This window comes from Eschrichtius robustus, chromosome 1 (genome assembly GCF_028021215.1).
Source record: "Eschrichtius robustus isolate mEscRob2 chromosome 1, mEscRob2.pri, whole genome shotgun sequence".
Lineage (NCBI taxonomy): Eukaryota > Metazoa > Chordata > Mammalia > Artiodactyla > Eschrichtiidae > Eschrichtius > Eschrichtius robustus.
In genome coordinates this window covers 89,603,768-89,628,601 of record NC_090824.1, presented here as the reverse complement: position 1 = coordinate 89,628,601, position 24,834 = coordinate 89,603,768, and the positions used below count along the sequence as shown (strand labels likewise).

The window sequence follows — 24,834 nt, the reverse complement described above, 5'->3', positions numbered from 1 at the left end:
TTGGAGAAATGTCTATTTAAGCCCTTTTCTCATCTTAGAATTAGATTGTTCCTTTTTATTGTCGAGTTGTAAGAGTTCTTTATGTATTCTGGATACTAGACTCTTATCATATGTATGATTTGCAAATATTTTCTCCCATTCTATAGGTTGCTTTTTCACTTTTGTGATAATGTCCTTTGATGCACAGAAGTTTTTAGTTTTAAAGAAGTCCAACTTGTCTAATTTATTTTTCTGTTGCTCATGATTTCGGTGTCATAGCTAAGAATCTGTTGCCAATCCAAGGTCATGAAGATTTACCCCTGTTTTCTTCTAAGAGTTTTATGACTTTAGCTCTTATATTTATGTCATTGATCAATTTTGAGTTAATTTTTTGTATATGGTGTGAGATAGGGGTCCAACTTCATTCTTTTGCACGTGGATATCCAGTTGTCCCAGTGCCTTGTGGTTAAGAGACAATTCTTTCTCCATTGAATGGTCTTGAACATTTATTGAAAATCAGTTGGCCAGAGATGTATGGGTTTATTTCTAGACTCTCAATTCTATTCCATTGGCTTATATGTCTATCCTTATGCCAGTACCACACTGTTTGGATTACTTTAACTTTGTAGTAAGTTTTGAAATTGGGAAGTATGAGTCCTCCAACATTTTTTTTTCAGGACTTTTGGGCTATTCAGGGCCCTTTGAAATTCAGTATGATTTTAAAGATCAGCTTTTCCATTTCTTAAAAAATGGCCATTGGAATTTTGGCAGGGATTGCAGTAAATCTGTAGATTGCATCCAATAGTATTGCTTGCTTAACAATATTAAGTCTTTCAATACACGAACATGGGATTTCTTCCCATTTATCTAGGCCTTCTTTAATTCAGGAATTTTTTGTAGTTTTCAGCATACAAGTCTTTCACCTCCTCGGTTAAATTTATTCCTGGGTATTTTATTCCTTTGAATGTTATTGTAAATGGAGTTGTTTTCTCAATTTCTTTTTTAGATTGTTCATTGCTGGTGTATAGAAACACAGCTAATTTTGTGTGTTGACCATGTACCCTGCAACTTTGGTTAATTGTGTGTGTGTGTGTGTGTGTGTGTGTGTGTGTGTATTCTTTGGGATTTTCTATCATATAGTATCACATCATCTATGAATAGAGATAATTTTACATCTCCCTTTCCAATTTGGATGTCTTTTATTTCTTTTTCTTGACTAATTTCTCTGGCTGGAACTTTAACTACAATGTTCAGTAGCAGTGGTGAAAGCGGGAAGCCTCATCTTGTTTCTGATCTTAGGGGAAACCTTGCAGTCTTTCACCACTGAGTATGATGTTAGCTGTGAATTTTTCATAAATGCCTTTTATCATGTGGATGAAGTTTCCTTTCATTCCTAGTCTTCTGAATGTTTTTACCATGAAATAGTGTTGGATTTTGTCAAATGCTTTTTCTGCAATCAATTGAGATGATCTCATATCTTTTAAAGATAAAATGCTTTATAGTGCTAAAGCCACTATATTTTAATGGAGAAGAGAACATAGAAAAGTTCAGGTTGGGATACTGGTCACCTGAGATAAAGGCAGAGAAAGCCCAGGCGTTAAAAGGCTCTAAGGAAGGCAGATGGTGAGTATTAGGGATTAGAGAATGGAGAGTTCCAGCCCCAGTGGAATGTTTAACCAAGCTGAATGGGATGAGAGTGGGAGGAGAAATGCTTGCTTCTTTAAAAGCTTGGGTAAGTTGTTTATAAATGCTATATGGTGTACAACAAATATTAATTTACAGTGATTCTACATGGGATAGAGGAAATATAATGGAAAAAGAAACTGGCACTTCCACATGCAAGTACCTGTAAGGTATGAGTACTGCTTGAAGACGTCAGAAGGTGTAGGTCCTGTCAGCAAAAAAACATCAATGATTCCACTCTCTGACATCCAGTGCACATCAGTTTGAGATCTGACCTTTTGTTTAGCAGCAACTGGGCCCGTCTGGGTCAATGCATACTGGAAAAGGAATGGAATGAAGGTCTGAAAAATTTCCCTCTAACCCACAACACCCATCCATATGTGTGTAATAGTCTGATCCTTTAGTACATACCAATAACCTTCACTGATTATACTGCGAGGACTCTGGAGGCAGAGGACTGCCATTAAAAGCCCAGAGCTACAATTACACTTCAGTGGTTTTGTTTCTTCTGTGAGTATGACATGCAGCCATGATCCATTGCTCACCTTTACAGCAGGTTCTGTATTGATCTCCACTAGTGTTTCTGAGGCATTTAGCCAAAAAATGCCTAGAGTCCTGCCCAGTTTGTGGGCCAGGAGATAAGGCACTGAACCATAAATGCCCATTTTGTCATGTATTTTATATCCATAGACATCTAGATTATAAAGACGGTAAGCATCTCCATCACTGAAACACACAAAGAAGGATTACCAATTACCATTGCATATATATTCTTAATGAATATTATAGCTCCATTCTCCCCTGCATTCTCCCCTTGGGTCCAATACATCTTTCAAAGCTCAACTCCTAACACTTCCCTAAAGGTTTCCTGACCCAATGTGGGTGAATATGATCCTCCTCCTTTGATTCCTTTGGCATCCCCTCATGCTACTATTGGCGTGTATGATCTCATATCTTAGATAGCTTTTCTAAATATCTCCTGTGAGGTGAGGACCATTTCCTGTGAATCCTGCATAATAGCAAGCACACAATAAATTGACAAATTTTGTGAGTATTTCTCTGTCGTGAAAGCAAAATGTTAGTATCCTAACATGTTTCCACAGTGCTGAGTAGGGAAAGATTAGGAACTGAATTGAGGTGGGGAACAGGGAGCTCAGGTTGGTGTGAGAGCAACACAGTTTCTGATTCACTTGTCACTATGTCTCCCTATTATCTAAACAGCATCTGAACCTGGCAAATTTGACCAGACTCTGTTTCTCTTTGGTTCTGCTTCCTCTTAGTCTGATACCCCTGGCATTTGTTTGTCAATAGTGTTAGTTTGAAATAATCTCCCTGAGGGAATCAAAGGTGATATGAGATGCCACACTCTTCCATTCTCTGGCTCACTGTCCTTTTTTGGTAAAAGCCTTTTTCTAGGTCAGTGATCTTCACAGTGTATTTCCCAGGGTTCCACAGAAAGGCCTTGGGAGGTGAAAGCAAAACCCGGGGAGGTGATATGATGAAGCTCTCCCCGCTACTTCAACCACAGCAGCTCCATATTTTTACTTCCTCTATATTTTTAGGTTCAGCATTACAGTTTTTATAATTGTCTTCTTTTTGCCAAAAAATAAAAATTGAAAACCACTGCTCTGGGCGATCATTAAAGGGAAATTCTTAAAGACCTACAAGCAATATCAAGAGGGGAAAGGCCAGATACATATTAGCACTGGCTCAGACATCTCACATATTTTCCTTTCAAACTTTTCCAGTCCAGAAACCAGAGCCTCCTGTAAGAATTCTTGTTTTCGCTTTACCTGGTATTTTTAAGTTGGTGTGATTCTGCATGTTGCGGGATCCCATAGACATGCTCAAACCCATGCAAGGAGAAATCCAAACCAATGGAGGTAGGACCTGCAGGGACCAGGATAGTGACTGAGTTTTGCTTTTCAGTGGGACAATCAATTAAGGAGATTCAGCAACTATAAGAGTAGCAAGATGACTAGACTAGGGATCAAGAGACCTGAGCTTGCCCTGATCAATCAGTAAATCATGTATGCTGACTCTCTGTACGATGTTATATTTAGGTGTTGTGGGGATACAAAAATGCACACGGCAAAGTTCTGGGCACTTATTAGTTATGTTTTCCTTAGCTGTGTGCTAAAGTTCTCTGTGTCCTCATTTATAGTAAATCTCTTTTCTATCTGTAAAATAGGATTACAAAGTTTTAGATTTTTTTCCCTAATCTAAATTTTCCAGAAATATATTGCATACTTGTTTGCTTTAGGAAGCAGAGGATAGAGAGCACTTTTAATACTTACTAGATGAAAGACTGGGTGTCTTCTGCCTGACTGTTCATTCTTACTGCATACAGGAACTATAAGGTCAAGGGCACCAGGAGGACCTTTCCTGGTTCCTCAAAATACCCCCTTCCCTGTGATTGTAGATATATAAATTTCCTTTAGCCAAGACAAAGTCCTTTATTTAACAATTATTTTAGAGATATGGGGAAAACAAAAGTAACTAGGAGAGATAACACTGACTTAAATTCACTCTCAGGTAAAAGTATTTGCCATCAAATGGTCCTTATTTGGAGGAGTTTATGGAAAGGCGGTGCTTTAGGTAAGGTAAAAAGGATTATAACGTTACAGAAAGGGGAGCTTTAGGGCCCCTCTACTTATACTTTTTGGGCACGTCAGTCCTGATCATTATATGAGGCTATAGAAATAGATGCTAGAACAGAGATTCTCAAGGAGTTAGGGAAGGTCTGTTATTCCCCAGGGCAGGGAGAAATAAAGAGAAAAGTGAGTATTTTTTCCAACTAAATAAGCCCCAAGTATTTGAACCGTGTCTCCTAAAGGGACAAATTCCTTCCCAGCCACCTACACCCTCCCCCCCATCACTAAGCCTAGTGAGAAATGTCATAGATGGTCACATGATGCTCACGTGAATGATGGGGAGGCCTGGAAAAGGCTGAGAACCACTGCATTGAAATGTTGGAGCCAATGAGCTCTAGAACTTGGTTTCTCATCACTTGACTCTCATAAAAATAGAATGTGGAATTTGCAGCTGTCTGATTCACTGGATAGTGCAAGCAGTATGCAGAACTCCATGAGACCAGAAACTCCATGAGGCCTATACTTCTCCTACACTCCCCACAAGTCATACACTCACTATTTCTCTACTGCAATGCATTACTGAAGAATAGGGGACCCAAACATGAGATTTCGGTTCACCTTACAGAAGTCACGTGTTTAGGTGCCAATGCTCAAGGGACTTTTAGATAGAGACTTTTGGCCATTTTGGAAAGGTCTGTTTTTACACTACACCAGTTTTAATTGTACCATTATCTTTGACATCGACAAAATTTCTGAATTTCTCCTCCCACAGGCCCAGTTCCTTTTGATTTTCCTGTTGGCACAAAAAAAGGGAGCAAACTGAGGTTATATATTGCAACAAATGTTGTTACCACAATAGCACATTTATTTGATTAAAATATTAGACTGAGGAAGTGATTTCATCTTTTAGAAGGCCAATTTGTGATATCAGTATATTAAACAAATTAGACCTATGTTCTATATAAATGCCATTAATCATCCTTATGATCTATAGCAGACATGAATATATTTTTTATTGTGGTAAAATATACATAACTTAAAATTTACCATTTTAACCATTTTTAAGTGGCATTAAGTACATTTACATGTTGTACAACCATCATCACCATCCATTTCCAGAATTTTTACATCCTTCCAAACTTAACCTCTGCACCCATTAAACAATAATTCCCCATTCTCCCCTCCCCCCAGCTCTTGATAACTACTTTTCTACTTCCTGTCTTTATGAATTTGATAACTCTAGATATCTCATATAAGTAGAATCATACAGTATTTGTCCTTTTGAGACTGGCTTACTTCACTTAGTATAATGTCTTCAAGATTCATCCATTTTGTAGCATGTATCAGAATTTCCTTCCTTTTAAAGGCTGAATAATATTCCGTTGCACGTATATATTCCATTTTGTGTGTGCATTCATCTGTCAGTGACTCTTGGATTACCGGATTGCTTCTACCTTTTGGCTACTGTGATTATTATTCTGCTATGAACATAGGCTGCAAATATCTGTTTGAGTCCCACTTTCAGTTTTGGATATATATCCATAAATGGAATTACTGGATCATATTGTAATTCTTTTTTTTCCTTTAATTTTTAATTAATTATTTATATTTTTGGCTGCGTTGGGTCTTTGTTGCTGGGCATGGGCTTTCTCTGGTTGCGGCGAGCAGGGGCTACTCTTCGTTGCGGTGTGCGGGCTTCTCAGTGCAGTGGCTTCTCTTGTTGCGCAGCACGGGCTCTAGGTGCATGCGGGCTTCAGCAGTTGCACCAGGCAAGCTCAGTAGCTGTGGCTCGCGGGCTCAGTAGTCATGGGACACGAGCTCTAGAGCGCAGGCTCAGTAGTTGTGGCGCACGGGCTTGGCTGCTCCACGGCATGTGTGATCTTCCTGGATCAGGGCTCGAACCCGTGTCCCCTGCATTGGCAGGTGGATTCTTAACCACTGCACCACCAGGGAAGCCCCTCATATTGTAATTCTATGTTTAATTGTTTAGGAACTGCCACACTGTTTGATGTGAATATCTTTAAAAGAGCCAAAATGATGTGAAAGCACTTTGCAAAATGCAGTCTTTTACATATGTAAGGCAAAACATTTAGAATCAAATAACTTGGGTCTCTTTTGAGAGACCCTAAGCAAAGATTTTGGCTGAGATGGGCACTTTCCCCCCTGCTTCAATTAGCCAAACTACTGGCTGTGTTCCTGTGCTGGATGGAGAAGTCAACTGGGATGGCCACTGTTCAGGTTCACTATCTTTTGACCTAGAGCCATGAACTTTCAAGCTTTACAAAAGTCACCTTTTCTCTGGTAAAATCAAAAAGTTTTAAAAGAATTGTGTGTGTATGTGAAAAGCACATTTCTTTTTAAAAAGTGAGGGACTTCCCTGGTGGTCCAGTGGGTAAGACTCCGCACTCCCAATGCAGAGGGCCTGGGTTCGAACCCTCATTGGAGAACTAGATCCCGCAGGCATGCCACAATTAAGAGTCCGCATGCCACAACTAAAAGATCTCTCATGCCACAACTAAAAGATCCCGCATGCTGCAATGAAGATCCTGAGTGCCACAACTAAGACCCAGCACAGCCAAAATAAATAAACAAATAGATAAATAAATAAATAATAATAACAATAATAATAATAAAGTGAACCCTTTCCCTATTTCTAGGTTGTTTCTTCATAATTAAAGCTTCTGTAAAGTGAGTCTGTTTGTTTCTTTTAAAACGACACCTGAATTCTTAATGTGGGATTATTATCCTGAGGTCTAGATAGGCTTTAAAGTCTGTGAACTCCCTGAAACAGTAGGAAAAAAATTTTTTTTTCTACAGCGATGGTTCATAGCTTTCATCAGATTCCTGCAAGGGGGTGTTTGACTCAAAACCACTATCTAAGCTATCTGATTAGAGGTCTCCCAAAAGCTAATCTAACATATTGTCACAAAGCTGTGTAAGGCACAAATGTGTTAGTTTTTATCTTCCCTATTTGAAAATGGAAAAATTATTCTCTCTCATATTCATCAGTATGGGCCAGTTCTCAAGAGGAAGAAGCATTTGTCTTATTGCACTGGAAATATTTTTCACCATTCTTGGTGGCCATAGCTACTGTCAGGGTTCCTTTAAAGATGTGTGGGGCTTTGGATGAAGAGAAGATTTCTGGAATGTCCATTCTCCAGAATTTAGCCAAAATAATCTTTCAGAAACAGAAATCAGACCATGTATCTCTGCTGCTTAAGACCTTTCCATAGTTCTCCTTTGCTCTTTAAGTCCAAAAAAGTTAATGTGACTTAGAAGAATGTAAGCTCCATGATAATGAGGGAATCTGATTAGTTTGATGATACAGCACCAATTCCTTGAACAGTGCCTGGCCTACAGGAGGTCCCATTTATATGTAGTACAGCATTTATCAACTACCCACCTATATAAGGGAAGAACAGACCCATTATATTCCACATAATGATGATGATAGTGAAAAACATTTTAAAAAGATAAATTACTCTATGTAGATTACCTGAGTGGTGTCATCTGATGTATCCTCCTCGTTTTCCTTGGTAGCTCTGCTGTAATATAAAGTTGTTTCACTCATGGTAAGACTGACAATTTGTTCAATGATAAAGATTTTCATTTCCAAATATTGAGACCCCATAAATTATATCCTTTAACTTATTAAAAATAACATCATTATAAAAATAAATTTACGAAATTAAACATTTATGATGAACATTAATCCAACAGCTTGATTTCTTATAAAATGTAGATAGATTTGAATTTTCTTGTTAACTCTTTTAAAAATACATTAATCAATTTTTTTATTATAAATGTAATACATGTTCATAGTATTTAAACAAAACATAAGCAAGGTAGAACACAGTTCCTCTCGTGCAATATTACCCTAGAATGGAGCAACATGATGCACTGTCTTGCAGGATGATGACAACTTATTCTAACACCTATAGTTGTATTTGAGTGCATATTTCTTCCCATTCTTAACAATACTAGACTTCATGGATTTTTTTTTAACTCTTTGCCAATCTAAAATTTTAGAAAAGATAATGCATTTCAATTTGAACTTATACCATTAATGATGCAGACTACCTTTTTATACATTAAATGGTATTTCTAGTTCTGTGAATTGTCTATTCATACTCATTATACATTAATTTTTTTCTTTAGTGTAAAACGCAGCATGCATATAGAAGAGTACATAATGTACATACAGAGTTTAAAGAATAATACTAAAGTGAACAATTATGAACCTACCAGTGAGCATAAGCAACAGAAATGACTTGTTCTTTTGGAGTTCCTATGTGCCTCTCTTCAAATGCATCTGCCCCCGTAATATTTGCATTCAATGCTACAAATTTCCCTCTAAGCACTGCTTTTGCTGCATCCTACAAATTTTGATGTTGTATTTTAATTTTCATTTAGTTTGAAATCTTTTCCTTTCTTTCTTTTTAGATTTCTTCTTTGTTTTATTAAGATGCATGTTGTTTAATCTTCAAGTATTTTGGAATTTTCCAGCTTTCTGTTGTTGATTTCTAGTTTAATTGCATTGTGGTCTGAGAGCTGGCGTTGTATGATTTCCATTCGTTTAAATTTGTTAAGGTGTGTTTTATGACACAAAATATGGTCTTGGTGAATGTTCCACGTGAGCTTGAGAAGAATGTGTATTCTACTGTTGTTGGATGAGGGAGACTATAGATGTCAATTATAGCCAGTTGATTGATGGTGCTTTTGAATTAGAATATGTCCTTATTGATCTTCTCCCTGCTGAATCTGTCCATTCCTGATAGAAGGGTGTTAAGGTCTCTAATTATAATAGTGGATTCATCTACTTCTACTTGCAGTTCTATCATTCTCGCCTCAAGTATTTTGATGCTTTGTTATCAGGCACATACACATCAAGGTTTGTTGATTGTTATGTTTTCTCAGAGAATGACCCCTTTATCATTACATAATGGCCTTCTTTATCCCTGATAACTTTCCCTGTTTTGAAGTTAGCTCTTTCTGAAATTAATATAACTACTCCTATTTTCTTTATTTTTGAGAGTCGGGAGTTAAGTTTTATTGGGGGCAAAATGAGGACTGCAGCCCAGGAGACAGTGTTTCAGATAACTGAAAAACTGCTCTGCTATTTTCTTTTTTAAAGATCATAATACTATCATTTATTGGATGAAAATAACAAAGAGGAAAAAGAATTGTCTTGGAATGTTTGGGGGTAAAACAGCTTGCTTATAAGTAAAATTCTTTCTCTTTGAAATGAGTTAGTGAAAACAATCTTCATTATATGAAATAACATCGCCAGGTAGGAAAAGCAGCACACAAGAATATATTTTTGGATATAAAAATTTATATTTATATATAGTTATGCCATCAGCAGCATTCAAAATTAGCTGAGTATCTATACAGTTACACAAATTGATTCATGTTTTAACGAAGTGTTTTAAAAGCTCATCATATTAGAACAGGCACAATATTCTGAAGGCATATAAATTCCCCATGGGTTTTTGAACATCCTTACCCTCAACTTCACAATCAGAATGTACAAAAGCAGTGAAAGATCAGAGTTCAGAGATGTTTTATTTTTCTTTTCCTTGTTCAAAGTGCCTAAGTCAAGCAAATATATTGAAAAAGGCAAAATAAGCACTTTTCATAGCAGAAGTTTGCAAGATTGCATGTAAACTATGATTCTCCTTTAGGATATTACACAAGTACAAGGTATACCTGTACTTAGAATAAGGCTCATTACCTCTTCTTGCAGCATGAATGTTCAACAGGCAGAGAGCAACATTCTGCCTAGGGACCAGTCTCAATTTGGTCTCAAAGAATGCCTCCCAAGGATCCACAAGGATAATAAGTCTAGGCAGCCATTTATATCAGGGAACTTTTGTCCCCACTATGTCTACTTTTTTGTGCTGTCTATTAAATGTAGTGACATTACTTTGTTGTGAATATACACATTAGTGTTATTACGATGCTGTGGACTGCCCTTTCACTCCAAATAGCCATGTTCCCCCTGTCTAGTGAACTCACTCTTCCCTGGTTTCAGTTCACCCCGTCTATAGAAAATTTTTTTTACATTTCCAAGCCCAGTGTCAGCTTATCAGCTCCTGCTAAGAAGGATATAATTTTATTTGGTCAACTTACATTAACAATATGGTCGGCCTGTTAAACTTTAGCCATTCTAATAGGTGTGTGGTAGTACGTCACTGTTGTTTTAATTTGCAATTCCCTAATGACTAATGGCATTGAACATATTTTTCAAGTGCTTATTTGTCACTTGTATATCTTCTTTGGTGAAATATCTGTTTAAATCTTTTGTTTATTAGATTATTTTCTTAAATTTTGAGAGTTCTTTCTATATTATATCAATATATACAACTTCTTTATTAGATATATATTTTGCAAATATTTTCTCTTAGTCTATGAATTATCTTTTCATTCTCTTCATATAGTCTTTGAATGGGCAGGCATTTTTACTTTTGGTTATGTCCATTTAACCCATTTTTTCTTTTGTGGATCATGCTTTTGGTGTAATATCTAAGACACCTTTGCCTGATCCAAGGTTTCAAGATTTTCTTCAGTGTTGTCTAGAAGTTTTATAGTTTTAGGTTTTACATTTAGGTCTATATTGTATTTTGAGTAATTTTTTTTTTTTTTTGATTGACGTTTCATTCTTGTTTGTGGCAACTTCTGAGCTCCTCACGGGCCAGACTGGAAATTACAAGTCCTTGCCTTTTCATTTTGTTCAAGTTTTTTTGTTTGTTTGTATTTTGTTTTTGCGGTTATAATAAAGTTTAAAGTTTAAAATTTCTAAGTAATCAAATCAATCAATCCTTTTCCTTATGGCTCTTCAGTTTTTCTCACACTAATAAGATTTTTAAAATTCTACATTTTTTCCTATTTTTATTTTTTGTGTGCTTTATTTTTATTTATCTGGAATTCATTTTTGCTAATGTTCTGAGGTTAGGACCTAACTTACATTTTTTTTCCAAGTGGTTAATCTAATTTTCCTAGCACAAAGATAAACACAAATAATGGAAATATAAACTAGTACACAACCTCTATGGGAGGCAATTTGGAAACATCTATCAAAAGTACAGATGTACAAACCATTTGATCAGAAATTATACTTCTATGACTCTGGTCTATGGATATACTTGCATGTATGCAAAATGACACATATACAAGGTTATTCATGAAGTAAGTAGTTGTAAAACAATATCAGAAACAACTTTAAAGTCTACTAGCAGGGATTAACTAAATGAATCACAGTGTAACCATATAATAGAAACTATGTAGCTGTTTTAAAGAAATTAGAAACTACCACATTGGTAAAGGGAAAAAAAAGCAAGGTACAGAATAGTGTGTAAAGATGATATCATTTGTGTCAGGAAAGGAAAAAACAAAGAATACATTAGTCTTATTGTATAGGCATAAATTATCTCTGGAAGGATACATAGAAAACTGGAAACACTGATTACTTTCAAGGATGGAATGAGGTAGCTCAAGGACAAATGGTGAGGGAGACTTTTCACTATATACACATTTCTTTTTCACATCTTTATTGGAGTATAAATGCTTTACAATGTTGTGTTAGTTTCTGCTGTACAACAAAGTGAATCAGCAATATGTATACATATATCCCCATATCCCCTCCCTCTTGAACCTCCCTCCCACCCTCCCTATCCCATCCCTCTAGGTCTTCAAAAAGCACCGAGCTGATCTCCCTGTGTATATACACCTTTGTACAATGTGCTTATTAAAAAAATAAATAAAAATTAAAAAGCCCAACTTAGATATCACCTCTAAAACAAAATAAAACAAAAATAACGGGAGTTTAGTAAAAGGAAAAAATGTTTTAAATATTAATGCTTTAAATATAAATAAATAATGAATTAAATATAAATAACAAATACACAGGGATTTGTTATGCAATTAGTATTTTCAGTCAAAAAAAGTAACTGAATTATATTCATAAGGCACTAACAGAGTAGGTGGCAGGATTATGGGTATTTTAATTTTTCTTCTTTTCAATATTTTCTATTTTTCCTTCAATGAACACATTTCTGTGATAAAATAAGTCGTTTATATTGTTAAAATTTATTTATTTATTTATTTATTTTTGGCTGCGTTGGGTCTTCGTTGATGCACGCAGGCTTTTCTCTAGTTGTGGCGAGCAGGGGTTACTCTTCGTTGCGGTGTGTGGGCTTCTCATTGAGGTGGCTTCTCTTGTTGCAGAGCATGGGCTCTAGGTGCGTGGGCTTCAGTAGTTGTAGTGTGCAGGCTCAGTAGTTGTGGCTCGCGGGCTCTAGAGCGCAGGCTCAGCAGTTGTGGCACATGGGCTTAGTTGCTCCACGGCATGTGGGATCTTCCTGAACCAGGGCTCGAACCCGCATCCCCTGCATTGGCAAGTGGATTCTTAACCACTACACCACCAGGGAAGTCCCAAAATAAGATTTTTTAATATTAAAATTTTAAAATAGAAATAAGTTGAAACTCTGAAAAAAAACACTATGTTGAATGCTTTCTGCAGCTCATATAAGATGTTCATTATTTGGGTAAAAATAGAAAGACTGGAGGATTTAAAGACAATATTGGTAAAAATGGAAGAAGAATCTCCTTCTACTACTATCTTCCAGTTCATGCGACCCACACACAAACAGCTTTGATCAAATGGTTGGTTCCAGAAAATTCCTGGACAACTATTCAAGTCTAAGGTAACTCATGTTATTCTAAGGAGGTAAAATGAAATTCTGAAGACATGTTAGTTCACATTAGCATCTATCAAGTTAACAGGGTGTGGGCTTCCCTGGTGGCACAGTGGTTAAGAATCTGCCTGCCAATGTAGGGGACATGGGTTCAAGCCCTGGTCCGGGAAGATCCCACATGCCGCGGAGCAACTAGGCCTGTGCGCCACAACTGCTGAGCCTGGGCTCTAGAGCCTGGGAGCCACAACTGCTGAGCCCGCGTGCTGCAACTACTGAAGCCCGTTTGCCTAGAGCCCGTGCTCCGCAACAAGAGAAGCCACTGCAATGAGAGGCCTGTGCACCGCAATGAAGAGTAGCCCCTGCTCGCCGCAACTAGAGAAAGCCTGCGCACAGCAACGGAGACCCGATGCAGCCAAAAATAAATAAATAAATTTATTAAAAAGAAAAAAGTTAACAGGATGCTTTTTTAGAAGGATGTGTAGGGTAGAGAATGTCCTCAGTCAAACATACAGGATGTGTTAAGAGTGTCATCTTCACAAATGTCTGAGAATAATTTTTGTCATCAAGCCTGCATTCACCTGCACAGGTGAAAAGATGAAATTTCTCAGAAAAATATCCCAGCAAATAAGGCAAATCAGTTTTCTATGGTGATGTATTATCTATTTAGGCAACTGGTATTCACAATCAGGTTTTCTTAAGTTCTTTATGTGTTAAGTAATGTGCAAAAATACCTTTGCTTGGGAGGAATCTGCAGCTGCTCAAAGTACAATTGGCCCAGGGAGTTTATGCTCATCACAACCTCTTCAGATACCAAGTCTATCTTGAATGGGTTTGCTGTGATGCGACACTTCAGATCTCCTTTTCCATTTGCCAATACGAGACTGCCTGTATCCCCTGAGCATGAAATCAGCCTGGAAAACAAGGCAGGAAGAGAAAAATAAATTGCTATAGGTTTACATGGCTCAATGCAATTCTCAATTCAAATTAGTAAATCAATATTCATGTGACATAGCACAGATAAGGCAGTAGAGAGCTGTAATTGAGAGCATGGGCTTTGGTGTCAGAAAGCCTGGACTAAACATAGCTCTCCCACACACTAGGTGTATAACTGTGGACAAGTTAATCTTTCTAGTTCTTGATTTCCTCATCTGTAAAGTGGAAATAATAAAAGCAAGAACAAATAGAGCTTTTTGAGAGGATTAAATGAGATCACACATGTAAAGCACTTGGCACAGAGCCTGGCACATAATAAGCGCTCAGTAAATGTTAGCTCTCATCATCATTATTACTTTGGTCTGGAGAGTCTAGTAACAAGTTGGTGCATAGAATTTAAACATTTTGCTTTTCTTTCTCGTTCCAACCCTACACTCAGAAACTGAGGAAATAACACAGATTGGGTTATTGATTCACTCAGTCCAAAGTGAGATGGAAAGGTGAAACTTTTGTTTATTTATCAACTGACTTCCAACAGCCCAATCTGACATGTAGACTTTTAGGATGCTTTGGATCCCCAGGAGTTAAATAAGCTCAGAGACAGCACTTAAAATCCCTAGGTCTATCATCAGAAAAAAAACGAGACTCAAATCAACAGAATTAGAAATGAAAAAGGAGAAGTAACAACTGACACTGCAGAAATACAAAGAATCATGAGGGAATACCGTAAGCAACTATATACCAATAAAATGGACAACCTGGAAGAAATGGCCAAATTCTTAGAAAAGTACAAACTCCCAAGACTGAACCAGGAAGAAATAGAAAATATGAACAGACCAATCACAAGCACTGAAATTGAAACTGTGATTAAAAATCTTCCAACAAACAAAAGCCCAGGGCCAGATGGCTTCACAGGTGAATTCTATCAAACATTTAGAGAAGAGCTAACACCTATCCTTCTCATACTCTTCCAAAATATAGCAGAGGGAGGAACACTCCCAAACTCATTCTACGAGGCCACCATCATCCTGATACCAAAACCAAACAAAGATATCACAAAAAAAGAAAATTACAGGCCAATACCACTGATGAACATAGATGCAAAAATCCTCCACAAAATACTAGCAAACAGAATCCAACAGCACATTGAGAGGATCATATGCCATGATCAACTGGGGTTTATCCCAGGAATGCAAGGATTCTTCAATATACGGAAATCAATCAATGTGATACACCATATTAACAAATTGAAAGAGAAAAACCATATGATGATCTCGATAGATGCAGAAAAAGCTTTTGACAAAATTCAACACCCATTTATGATAAAAACTCTCCAGAAAGTGGGCATATATGACAAACCCACAGCCAACATCATTCTCAATGGTGAAAAACTGAAAGCATTTCCTCTAAGATCAGGAACAAGACAAGGGTGTCCACTCTCACCACTACTATTCAACATAGTTTTGGAAGTTTTAGCCACAGCAATCAGAGAAGAAAAAGAAATAAAAGGAATCCAAATTGGAAAAGAAGAAGTAAAACTGTCACTGTTTGCAGATGACATGATACTATACACAGAAAATCCTAAAGATGCCACCAGAAAACTACTAGAGCTAATCAATGAATTTGGTAAAGTAGCAGGATACAAATTAATGCACAGAAATCTCTTGCATTCCTATACATTAACAACAAAAAATCAGAAAGAGAAATTAAGGAAACAGTCGCATTTACAACTGCAACAAAAAGAAAAAAATACCTAGGAATAAACCTACCTAAGGAGATAAAAGACCTGTATGCAGAAAACTATAAGATACTGATGAAATAAATCAAAGACGATACAAACAGATGAAAAGATATACCATGTTCTTGGATTGGAAGAATCAACATTGTGAAAATGACTATACTACCCAAAGCAATCTACAGATTCAATGCAATCCCTATCAAATTACCAATGGCATTTTCACAGAACTAGAACAAAAAATTTCACAATTTGTAAGGAAACACAAAAGACCCTGAATAGCCAAAGCAATCTTGAGAAAGAAAAACAGAGCTGGAGGAATCAGGCTCCCTGACTTCAGACTACACTACAAAGCTACAGTAATCAAGACAGTATGGTACTGGCACAAAAACAGAAATATAGATCAATGGAACAGAATAGAAAGCCCAGAGATAAACCCATGCACATATGGTCACCTTATCTTTGACAAAGGAGGCAAGAATATACAGTGGAGAAAAGACAGCCTCTTCAATAAGTGGTGCTGGGAAAACCAGACAGCTACATGTAAAAGAATGAAATTACAACACTCCCTAACACCATCCACAAAAATAAACTCAAAATGTATTAAAGACCTAAATGTAAGGCCAGACACTACAAAACTCTTAGAGGAAAACATAGGCAGAACACTCTATGACATAAATCACAGCAAGATCCTTTTTGACCCACCTCCTAGAGGAATGGAAATAAAATAAAAAATAAACAAATGGGACCTAATGAAACTTCAAAGCTTTTGCACAGCAAAGGAAACCATAAACAAGACGAAGACAATCTGCAGAATGGGAGAAAATATTTGCAAACAAAGCAACTGACAAAGGATTAATCTCCAAAATATACAAGCGGCTCATGCAGCTCAATATCAAAAAAACAAACAATCCAAAAATGGATGGAACACCCAAATAGACATTTCTCCAAAGTAGACATCAGATTGCCAACAAACACATGAAAAGATGCTGAACACCACTAATCATTAGAGAAATGCAAACCAAAACCACAATGAAGTATCACCTCACACTGGTCAGAATGGCCATCGTCAACAAATCTAGAAACAGTAAGTGCTGGAGAGGGTGTGGAGAAAAGGGAACCCTCTTGCACTGTTGGTGGGAATGTAAACTGATACAACCACTATGCAAAACAGTATGGAGGTTCCTTAAAAAACTAAAAATAGAACTACCATATGACCCAGCAATCCCACTACTGGGCATATACCCTGAGAAAACCATAATTCAAAAAGATACATGTACCACAATGTTCATTGCAGCACTATTTACAGTAGCCAGGTCATGGAAGCAACCTAAATGTCCATCGGCAGATGAATGGATAAAGAAGATGTGGCACATATATATAATGGAATATTACTCAGCCATAAAAAGAAACAAAATTGAGTTATTTGTAGTGAGGTGGATGGACCTAGAGTCTGTCATACAGAGTAAAGTAAGTCAGAAAGAGAAAAACAAATACCGTATGCTAACACACATATATGGAATCTAAAAAAACAGTACTGATGAACCTAGTGGCAGGGCAGGAATAAAGACGCAGATGTAGAGAATGGACTTGAGGACACAGGGGCAAGGGGAAGCTGGGACGAAGTAAGAGAGCAGCATTGACATATATACACTACCAAATGTAAAATACATGGCTAGTGGGAAGCTGCTGCACAGCACAGGGAGATCAGCTCAGTGCTTTGTGATGACCTGGAGGGGTGGAATAGGGAGGGTGGGAGGGAGGCTCAAGAGGGAGGGGATATGGGGATATATGTATACATATAGCTGATTCACTTTGTTGTACAGCAGAAACTAACACAACATTGTAAAGCAATTATCCTCCAATAAAGATATAAAAATTAAAAAAATAAAATCCCTAGGTCTAGATATTTTTCTAGTGCATAGTCACCCTGGTCACAGGCCTCTTTAGGGAGGATTAGGAGGGATAGTTTATGATCTTATTATATCTTTACAACCTCCTCCATGGATTCTAGGCCTTCCCCTCAAGCAAGATGCTTTAGGTTCTGGAAATTAACTTCGTAGTTTGAGAGGTTGTGTCTCACTGTTCATCAAACCTAAATAGAGTTCTTTTGATTATTCTGTCAAGTAGGACTTTAGTCCATCTATTTCAGCCTAATGGACCCCTTGACATATTGTGCACTGCCCTGAGGGTTGAACCATTTTGAGTACCACACAGGCCCTGTTATGGAAACACGTCTACCTTGTCTCTTACAACTAAATGCTGCTACTTTGACTCTGCTACCTAGAGTCTCATCATTTCCACTGAAATCAGGGAGCCCATTTTAATGGTACCATTCCCACCATTATCTCTAGCTCAGAAAAGACATTCACTCACGATAATGCTTTCCAAGTGTTCCCTCACTAATGTATTTCTCAATGAAGGGAGTATCTTTTGGATCCTTTGGAGAACAGAATTAGGGGCTAGATGCATATGACATATCCACTTCAACATCTTTATCTCCCTAAGTCTATGAGTCATTTCTTCTGCACAGCACCAAGGAATTTCTGGTATCTCAGCTTCATTCAGCACAGTCCATAGCTGAGTTCAAGTTACACTTAACCAAGCAAATAATTAGAACCACTTTCAGCTGTCCAAGCTAGCATATTAAATCTGGATTCTCTGGTACCTGTACCCATGTCAGTAAATTTAGCATGATCCTAAAATTATGGTCCTTCCTTCCGGTCTAGAAGTCCCTCAGAAATCATTTCCATGCATATTTCCCAGATTTTTGCCAGTATAAAATCTTATAATTCTTTAGGTGTGTAAGCCTTTTCCTCCTGGGTGTGACTATAATCGGCTCCCTAGGCATGCTGGGGTCTGACTCGATAGTGGGTTTGGAGGCACTGAAGCGTGGTAAGGGTGAAGCACAGGGAGCACTGGAATCCCCTGACACAGTATATTTCAGGTGAGGTTAACACGGGGTGTCCAAGCAGGTAAGATCAGCCTTATCAGATGGAGGAGAAGGAGCTGCTTCTGCTGAACTGGGAGGCTCAGTGGAATTCTGAGGTTTGGGTACTCAGGGTTATCCAAATCTTCCCAAATGTTGCTACTCAATTTTGGGGAGTCCTACCTTTTCACAGTTGATGCCCTAAATTCATAGACCTGATGAAGCTGCGAATTCAACTTACGCTCTAATTCAGCAAACCACAGAATCTAACTCTGTATCTGATTTTCAGCTACGAGGACTCTGTAGATATGACTTTTAGGATTGTCATAGAAATCTGTTAGGTTTCTGACAATGCTAAGAATTTAAAAGCCTGAAACTGCTGTTTTCTTTAAGTTCTTCAGTGAAATTAATAGCAGCCAGGCCACCTCAGAGTTTTGAATTTTGTATGGCAATCATGCTATGCTATGGCCCCACCACTTGGTTTGCCAGAGCCATGCTTTCAATAGGCACTCTATTTCAGGCAACCACAAGTAGTAATTTAAGTGACTGCCACAGAATGCCGTGGTTTATTGCTAGTCGTATTAATTTGCTAGAGCTGCCATAACAAAATACCACAGACTGCGTGGCTTAAACATCAGAAATTTATTTTCTCACAATTCTGGAGGCTGGAAATCCTAGATCAAAGTGTCAGCAGGTTTGGTTTCTTCTGAGGCTTTTCTTCTTGACTTGCAGATGGCCATCCACTTGCTGTGTCCTCACATGGCCATCCCTCTGTCTGTGTTATCTGTATCCTAATCTCCTCCTCTTACAAGACACCAGTCATATTGGATTAGGGCCCACCCTAACGGCCCTGTTTTAACTTAATTACCTGTTCAAAGGCTCTATCTCGGAATAGTCACATTCTGAGGTATGGGGGGTTAGGGCTTCAACATATGAGTCTGGTGGGGGAGGGTAGTATTCAGCCCAAAACACTATTATCTCACCGTCCAATGAAAACCAGGTCCTCACTGCCTTCAAATCCAAGTAGATCACCTAACTAAGCTCAGATTCCCATCCTTGAGGGTCTGTTGCTTATACTCATTCTGATATCAATGACTATGTTAACCAAAACTCAGCTATAGATAACAGAAACAACTCTGGCTATTTTAAGCAGAAAGTAAATGACTTAATATGGAGGAATTATTAGCTTACAACATCATGGAAGGTTTGAGGTAGCAGGTTCCTGGCTGAGTGTCCAGTAATGACTCCTAGAACAATACTGCATAACTGCAGGCCAACAGAACTTCTCTCTCAGCTGGAATCAGGAAGCTGGGTAATCAGAAGTCAATGTGGCAACTGCTGGGCTCCAGGATCATGCCAACTTAGCTGCAATCCAGAGATCGGGAAACCACTGCCCTAACTAGTGGCTCTAGAGTCATTCTATAGCTGCCGATGCACACCAGAAAAATGGGAGACTCAGTTCTGAAATCAAGATAACTGTAAGTGCATCTGATTGGTGGAACCTGAATTACATCAGAAACTAGCTACATGGGAGTCTGGGAAATGGAGAAATGTAGTTTTTAGTTACTACAGTAGCCAAAGGTCCTCTAGAAAAAGGCTGAAATAGAAGCAAAACTAATATACCATATTTACTACACAATGCGAATATCACCCTGACTCCAAAACCTGGCAAAGATAGCACAGAAAAACTATAGACTAATGTTACTTATGAACACAGATGTAAAAATGTTAAAGGTCTACTAGTAAAATGAATCATCCAGGAGAGTAAAAAATAATGTAATGTGACCAAGAGGAAATACACACACACACACACACACACACACACACACACACACACACACACACACACACACACACATACACACTCTCTCTCTCTCTCTCTCTCATTTGCCAAACTGCAAAGCCATGAGAATAGTCCCTTTTAAATTCTTATTTCCTAAGTTCTTAGCATATAGTAGTGGCTCAGTGATATATTTTAAATTTATGATAGTTCTAGCATAGCTAAATTAATTTCTCCTTATAATTTATGATCTATTTTTTTTTGGCTGTGTCAGGTCTTAATTGCAACACGCAGGATCTTTGTTGTGGCATGTGGGCTCTTTCGTTGCGGTGCGCAGGCTCTTCGTTGCAGCACGCAAACTTCTCTCTAGTTGCGGCGTGTGGGCTCCAGAGCGCATGGGCTCTGTAGTTGCGGCGTGCAGGCTTGGCTGCCCTGCGGCATGTGGGATCTTAGTTCCCTGACCAAGGATCGAACCTGCGTCCCCTGCATTGGAAGGCAGACTCTTTACCACTGGACCACCAGGGAAGTCCCATAATTTATTAACTTTTTATTAGATTTTCATGGAAAAAATAATCTACATAAAACTATAATAATGATGTAGTGAAAATTAAAGCATCTGGCATAATCTTATATTCCCTTAGTGACATGATATAAAGAAAATAACAAACCAACAGACAGAACCAAGTTAAAATATCACCGGAAAATGTGCTGAGAATTGATGCAGATTCTGCAGGTATATAAAAAATGCTTTAATCTCCAAAGATTTTTTTCCACCTAGAAACTGATTATTAATTTATCTCTGTCTCTAAGACAGATTACATGTTAGACTTCTGAGACTGCCGTTAATTAAAAGTGAGTCAGTCTAACTGTATAAATTACTGTAAGCATGGGAGTTTGGCTAGTACATTGGATCTCTGGAGCCCTGCTGCTCATCTGAGTGAGTCAATTAAACAGCTCTCCTGCTTGCTCCCAAAGTCTGGCTGATAAACCGCTTACTTTGTGAGGAGGAGAGAAGATCAGAAACTCTGCTTCTCCCCATTAATAAGTGCTGATGAGTCAAATGGTGGAAGAAGAGTACAGAATGGATAACATCAAAATGGATAAATTTATCCCCAAATAACTGAAAACTAACTGCAAATGGTTGTATCTTTGAAGAAACAAAATATGAGACTCATACAAAAGCTGCTACTCAAGGTGTGATAGAAGAACATATTAAGGGTGTATCCAAGGTAGCGTGTTTCTTGGCTTACCTTACAGGGCTTGGCTTGCTTGTGAGGACATCAGGAACTTCATATCTGGGTTTCAAGGGTGTTTCTTCATTGATTTTAAGCCTGAAAATATTTCCTTCTATACCATAAACTTCAGCCAGGAGAGGAACCTGGGAACACACACGAGATTAGTTTCAACAGGTTACCCAGGTCAGTTCTACAAATTACGATAATTAGAAAACTATGTTTAAATTATTATAGGCCAAGCAAATTGGAGAACAATGGCAATCATGAAGGAAAGGCTCCCCAGTCTATATGTACTTGCTTGGCTCTACCTGTAGTAGAAACAAACACCGCCTATGTGTTCTATGGTTAGGCAAACATATAATTGTCCAGACCAGGACTGTTAAGAGTGAGAGGGCTCTCTATTAATAATGATAGTGGATGACAAGCATAAACTGAAACTGCCCTTGGAAAATTGGGACATGTGGCCCACTGTATCTATGATAAAGTACAGGTATCTTAAGAATAAGAGTTTGATGTTAAAACTAGAGTAACTGGATTCCAGTTGAACGAAAGATGAAGGGTAACAAGCCACAGAATAGAAAAGAATAGACAGTAAAATGGTGGTCATTGGGGTTCTCTACTGTAGATGAATAAGGCTTCCTGCGCTAAAATCAAGACACTTCCTGTACACTTAGGTTAAGGTCTGGGGAACTTTCTCTAGAGGCTGGGATATTCTCAGCTTTCTCAAGAGGGTGGAGAATTTAGGTTAAATACTGCCTATGATGAAAGATGGAAGCAACATAGAATCATAAAGAGAATACAGAATTTGAAAAATAAAACAATAACAACAAACTCTGAAGGCAGAGATGGCTGGATTTAGATTACAAAATGAGGCATCAAGATTAGGGAAATATCTTAAGACAGTGGTTTTCAACTGATGTGCCATGCTGCACTGGTTGCAAATCATTAAGTACAGTATGATGCCAAATTCTGGTTACAACTGGGTCTGTGTATTGTTACTATAATGTCTGTTAAATGAAAGGCTAAGCTGGGTAGCCTGTGTGAGGTAACACACAGAACAGGTATGATGTGGTGCAAGCAAGATATAGGAAGCAGGGATAATGTTAATGCAGCACCAAAAAACAAAAACAAAAACAAAAACAATCCCTCCCCCCCAAAACGATGTTACTGGAACCTTGCTTCTTCAGAATATAGGAAAGTAGTCAGGGCACTTGAACAGTGACAGGACACTGAAGAGTGACCAGGTAAATAATGGTAAATAGGCTGTGGCTGCTTTTACAGACATTCTTAAAACAAGGTTATGATGTAGTACTGATCATACAATAATAATTTTTTCCCCAGCTTTATTGAGAAATAATTGGCATATTGTGTAAGTTTAAGTTGTACAACTCCTTGATTTGATACTTATATATTGCAAAAATGATCACCACCATAGCATTAGCTAACATCTGCATCAAGTCACATAATTACCATTTCCTTTTTGTGGTGAGAACATTTAAGATCTACTCTCTTAGCAACTTTCAAGTATATAATAGAGTATTATTAACTACAATCACTATGCTGTTAGTCATCTTATTATAGTTGGAAGTTTGTACTCTTTGGCCAACGCCTCCCCCTTTCCCCCACCCCCAATCATACTGTAATTACTGCTTATATGTTTAATATTCATTTGTATATTTGATTTACTTCAAGTGTGCCATCAGAATTCTAAGATTTGAAAATGTATCCAAATATAAGGCTGAAATCCTGTTAGATTATGTATCCCCTCCCAAGTTAGACATAAATTTCCACTACTCTCTCAAATTTAATTCAACTAACATTTATTTGGCATCTAATATTGCGAAGTGCTGATTGCTGTGAAAAGGATGGCTAAACTCTTAGGGAGAGTGCAATTTAGAGGCAACACCTATATAGTAACTGTAAAGCGTTTTATGATAAATGCTGAGACAGGACAAGGACACGTGCTGCGGGAAGACAAGGAAGGGGAATATTGATGACTGTAAGAAGAGGGGTTCTGGACATCTCTCTGGAGGAAGAGGGACTTAAGCAGGGCCTTGAGGGATTAGTAGGACTTTGGGTAGGCAAAAATGGGCAAGAACATCCTAAGCAGAGGGCATGCAGGTTGTCTGCTTATATGTGATTAACAAATTGCATTTAGTTTATATACTCAGAGATCCTCCCATTATTAGTAAAATAACTTTCTTAAAAAATTTTTATTTTTTTAAACCAAAGACTGGTCTGATATGTTCTGTTCTTGAGGCTGCAGCCTAGTAAAGAATCCTAATTATATGAGAGAAGGTAGCAATAACCCTGCTTTTCCTATAATAAGCCTAGGCAAGCAAACATACAAATCAGAGTCAAAGCCCCACTTTGTTTTCATTTTAACTTAATTAAGGAAACGAATTTTGCCAATAGGTAACCCTTTGCAAAGTCAATATCCAGATTCATTCTGATCTCTTATTATCATCAACATAGCTTCATATTCCAAGCACATAATTTCCTTAGACCTTAGTATACATTTGCTTGTATGATCTGGCTCATGCTGTTTTTACTGGCTTAAAAAATCAACAGCAGCAGACTCTCAGAAGTCCAATAAGTAAAGCTACTTGGATTGAAGACAGCAGGAAGTGGCTCAGAGCCTCTACGGTCGAGCCCCCTCCCCTCCCTGCACTGAGTCCTGAGACACCTCTACGGAAACCTCAGGGCTCTGCGCGTGACAGTTTATAAACCACTTCCCTGGGCTTCTTAACTGCCAGTTATTGTCCAATTCTTCAACCAAAACTGGGCTGTCAAAAAGTCAGGATATGAATGTTACATCCTTCTATCTAAAACATTAAGAATTTCTAAACATTTCTGTTCTCTAGAGACCTGTTTGGACATTTATTTTAAAATAATATACAAATAAATTATTGAATCTCTATTAGTGATTAAAAATGACAATAAAAAACACGTTGTTACAGAAGTTAGATTGCATAAACTCAGAATTATTTAATGTTAATATTTAGAGAATAGCAGTAAAAACTGCAGCAAGATGGATTTATGTAAAATAAGTGAAGAAACATAAAATTAAACATTTAAAATAAGGTGAGACAGCATGGGTTTTGCTCCCCTAGAAAGATTTAAGATGTGTAAATGTCCTCCTACACAGAGAAGATGAAATAAATCCTCAAAGAAAGGAATACATTTTGGAGGTTCATTTTAGTACCACAAGTCTCTACTTGGTTTTTCATTCAGAGGCTCACCTCTCATAATCTGGGAGAGCATAAATCC

The 24,834-nt window shown here is 37.8% G+C and overlaps 1 protein-coding gene across 2 annotated transcripts in view; it reads right to left on the bottom strand.

Annotated features, from left to right (window-relative positions):
- Nucleotides 1-24,834, bottom strand: part of GANC (glucosidase alpha, neutral C) — a 73,708-nt gene that overhangs the window by 37,001 nt on the left and 11,873 nt on the right. Inside the window, exons 4-10 of one of the 2 annotated variants that reach the window (XM_068549957.1) lie at nucleotides 21,580-21,707; nucleotides 13,684-13,863; nucleotides 7,753-7,798; nucleotides 4,983-5,049; nucleotides 3,456-3,552; nucleotides 2,208-2,388; nucleotides 1,826-1,979 (exon numbers count right to left, since the gene is read on the bottom strand). In XM_068549957.1, coding sequence (XP_068406058.1) covers nucleotides 1,826-1,979; nucleotides 2,208-2,388; nucleotides 3,456-3,552; nucleotides 4,983-5,049; nucleotides 7,753-7,798; nucleotides 13,684-13,863; nucleotides 21,580-21,707 — 853 coding nt within the window. Of the gene's footprint in view, nucleotides 1-1,825; nucleotides 1,980-2,207; nucleotides 2,389-3,455; nucleotides 3,553-4,982; nucleotides 5,050-7,752; nucleotides 7,802-13,683; nucleotides 13,864-21,579; nucleotides 21,708-24,834 lie in introns of both variants that reach the window. The other variant, XM_068549951.1, reaches the window with a different exon arrangement.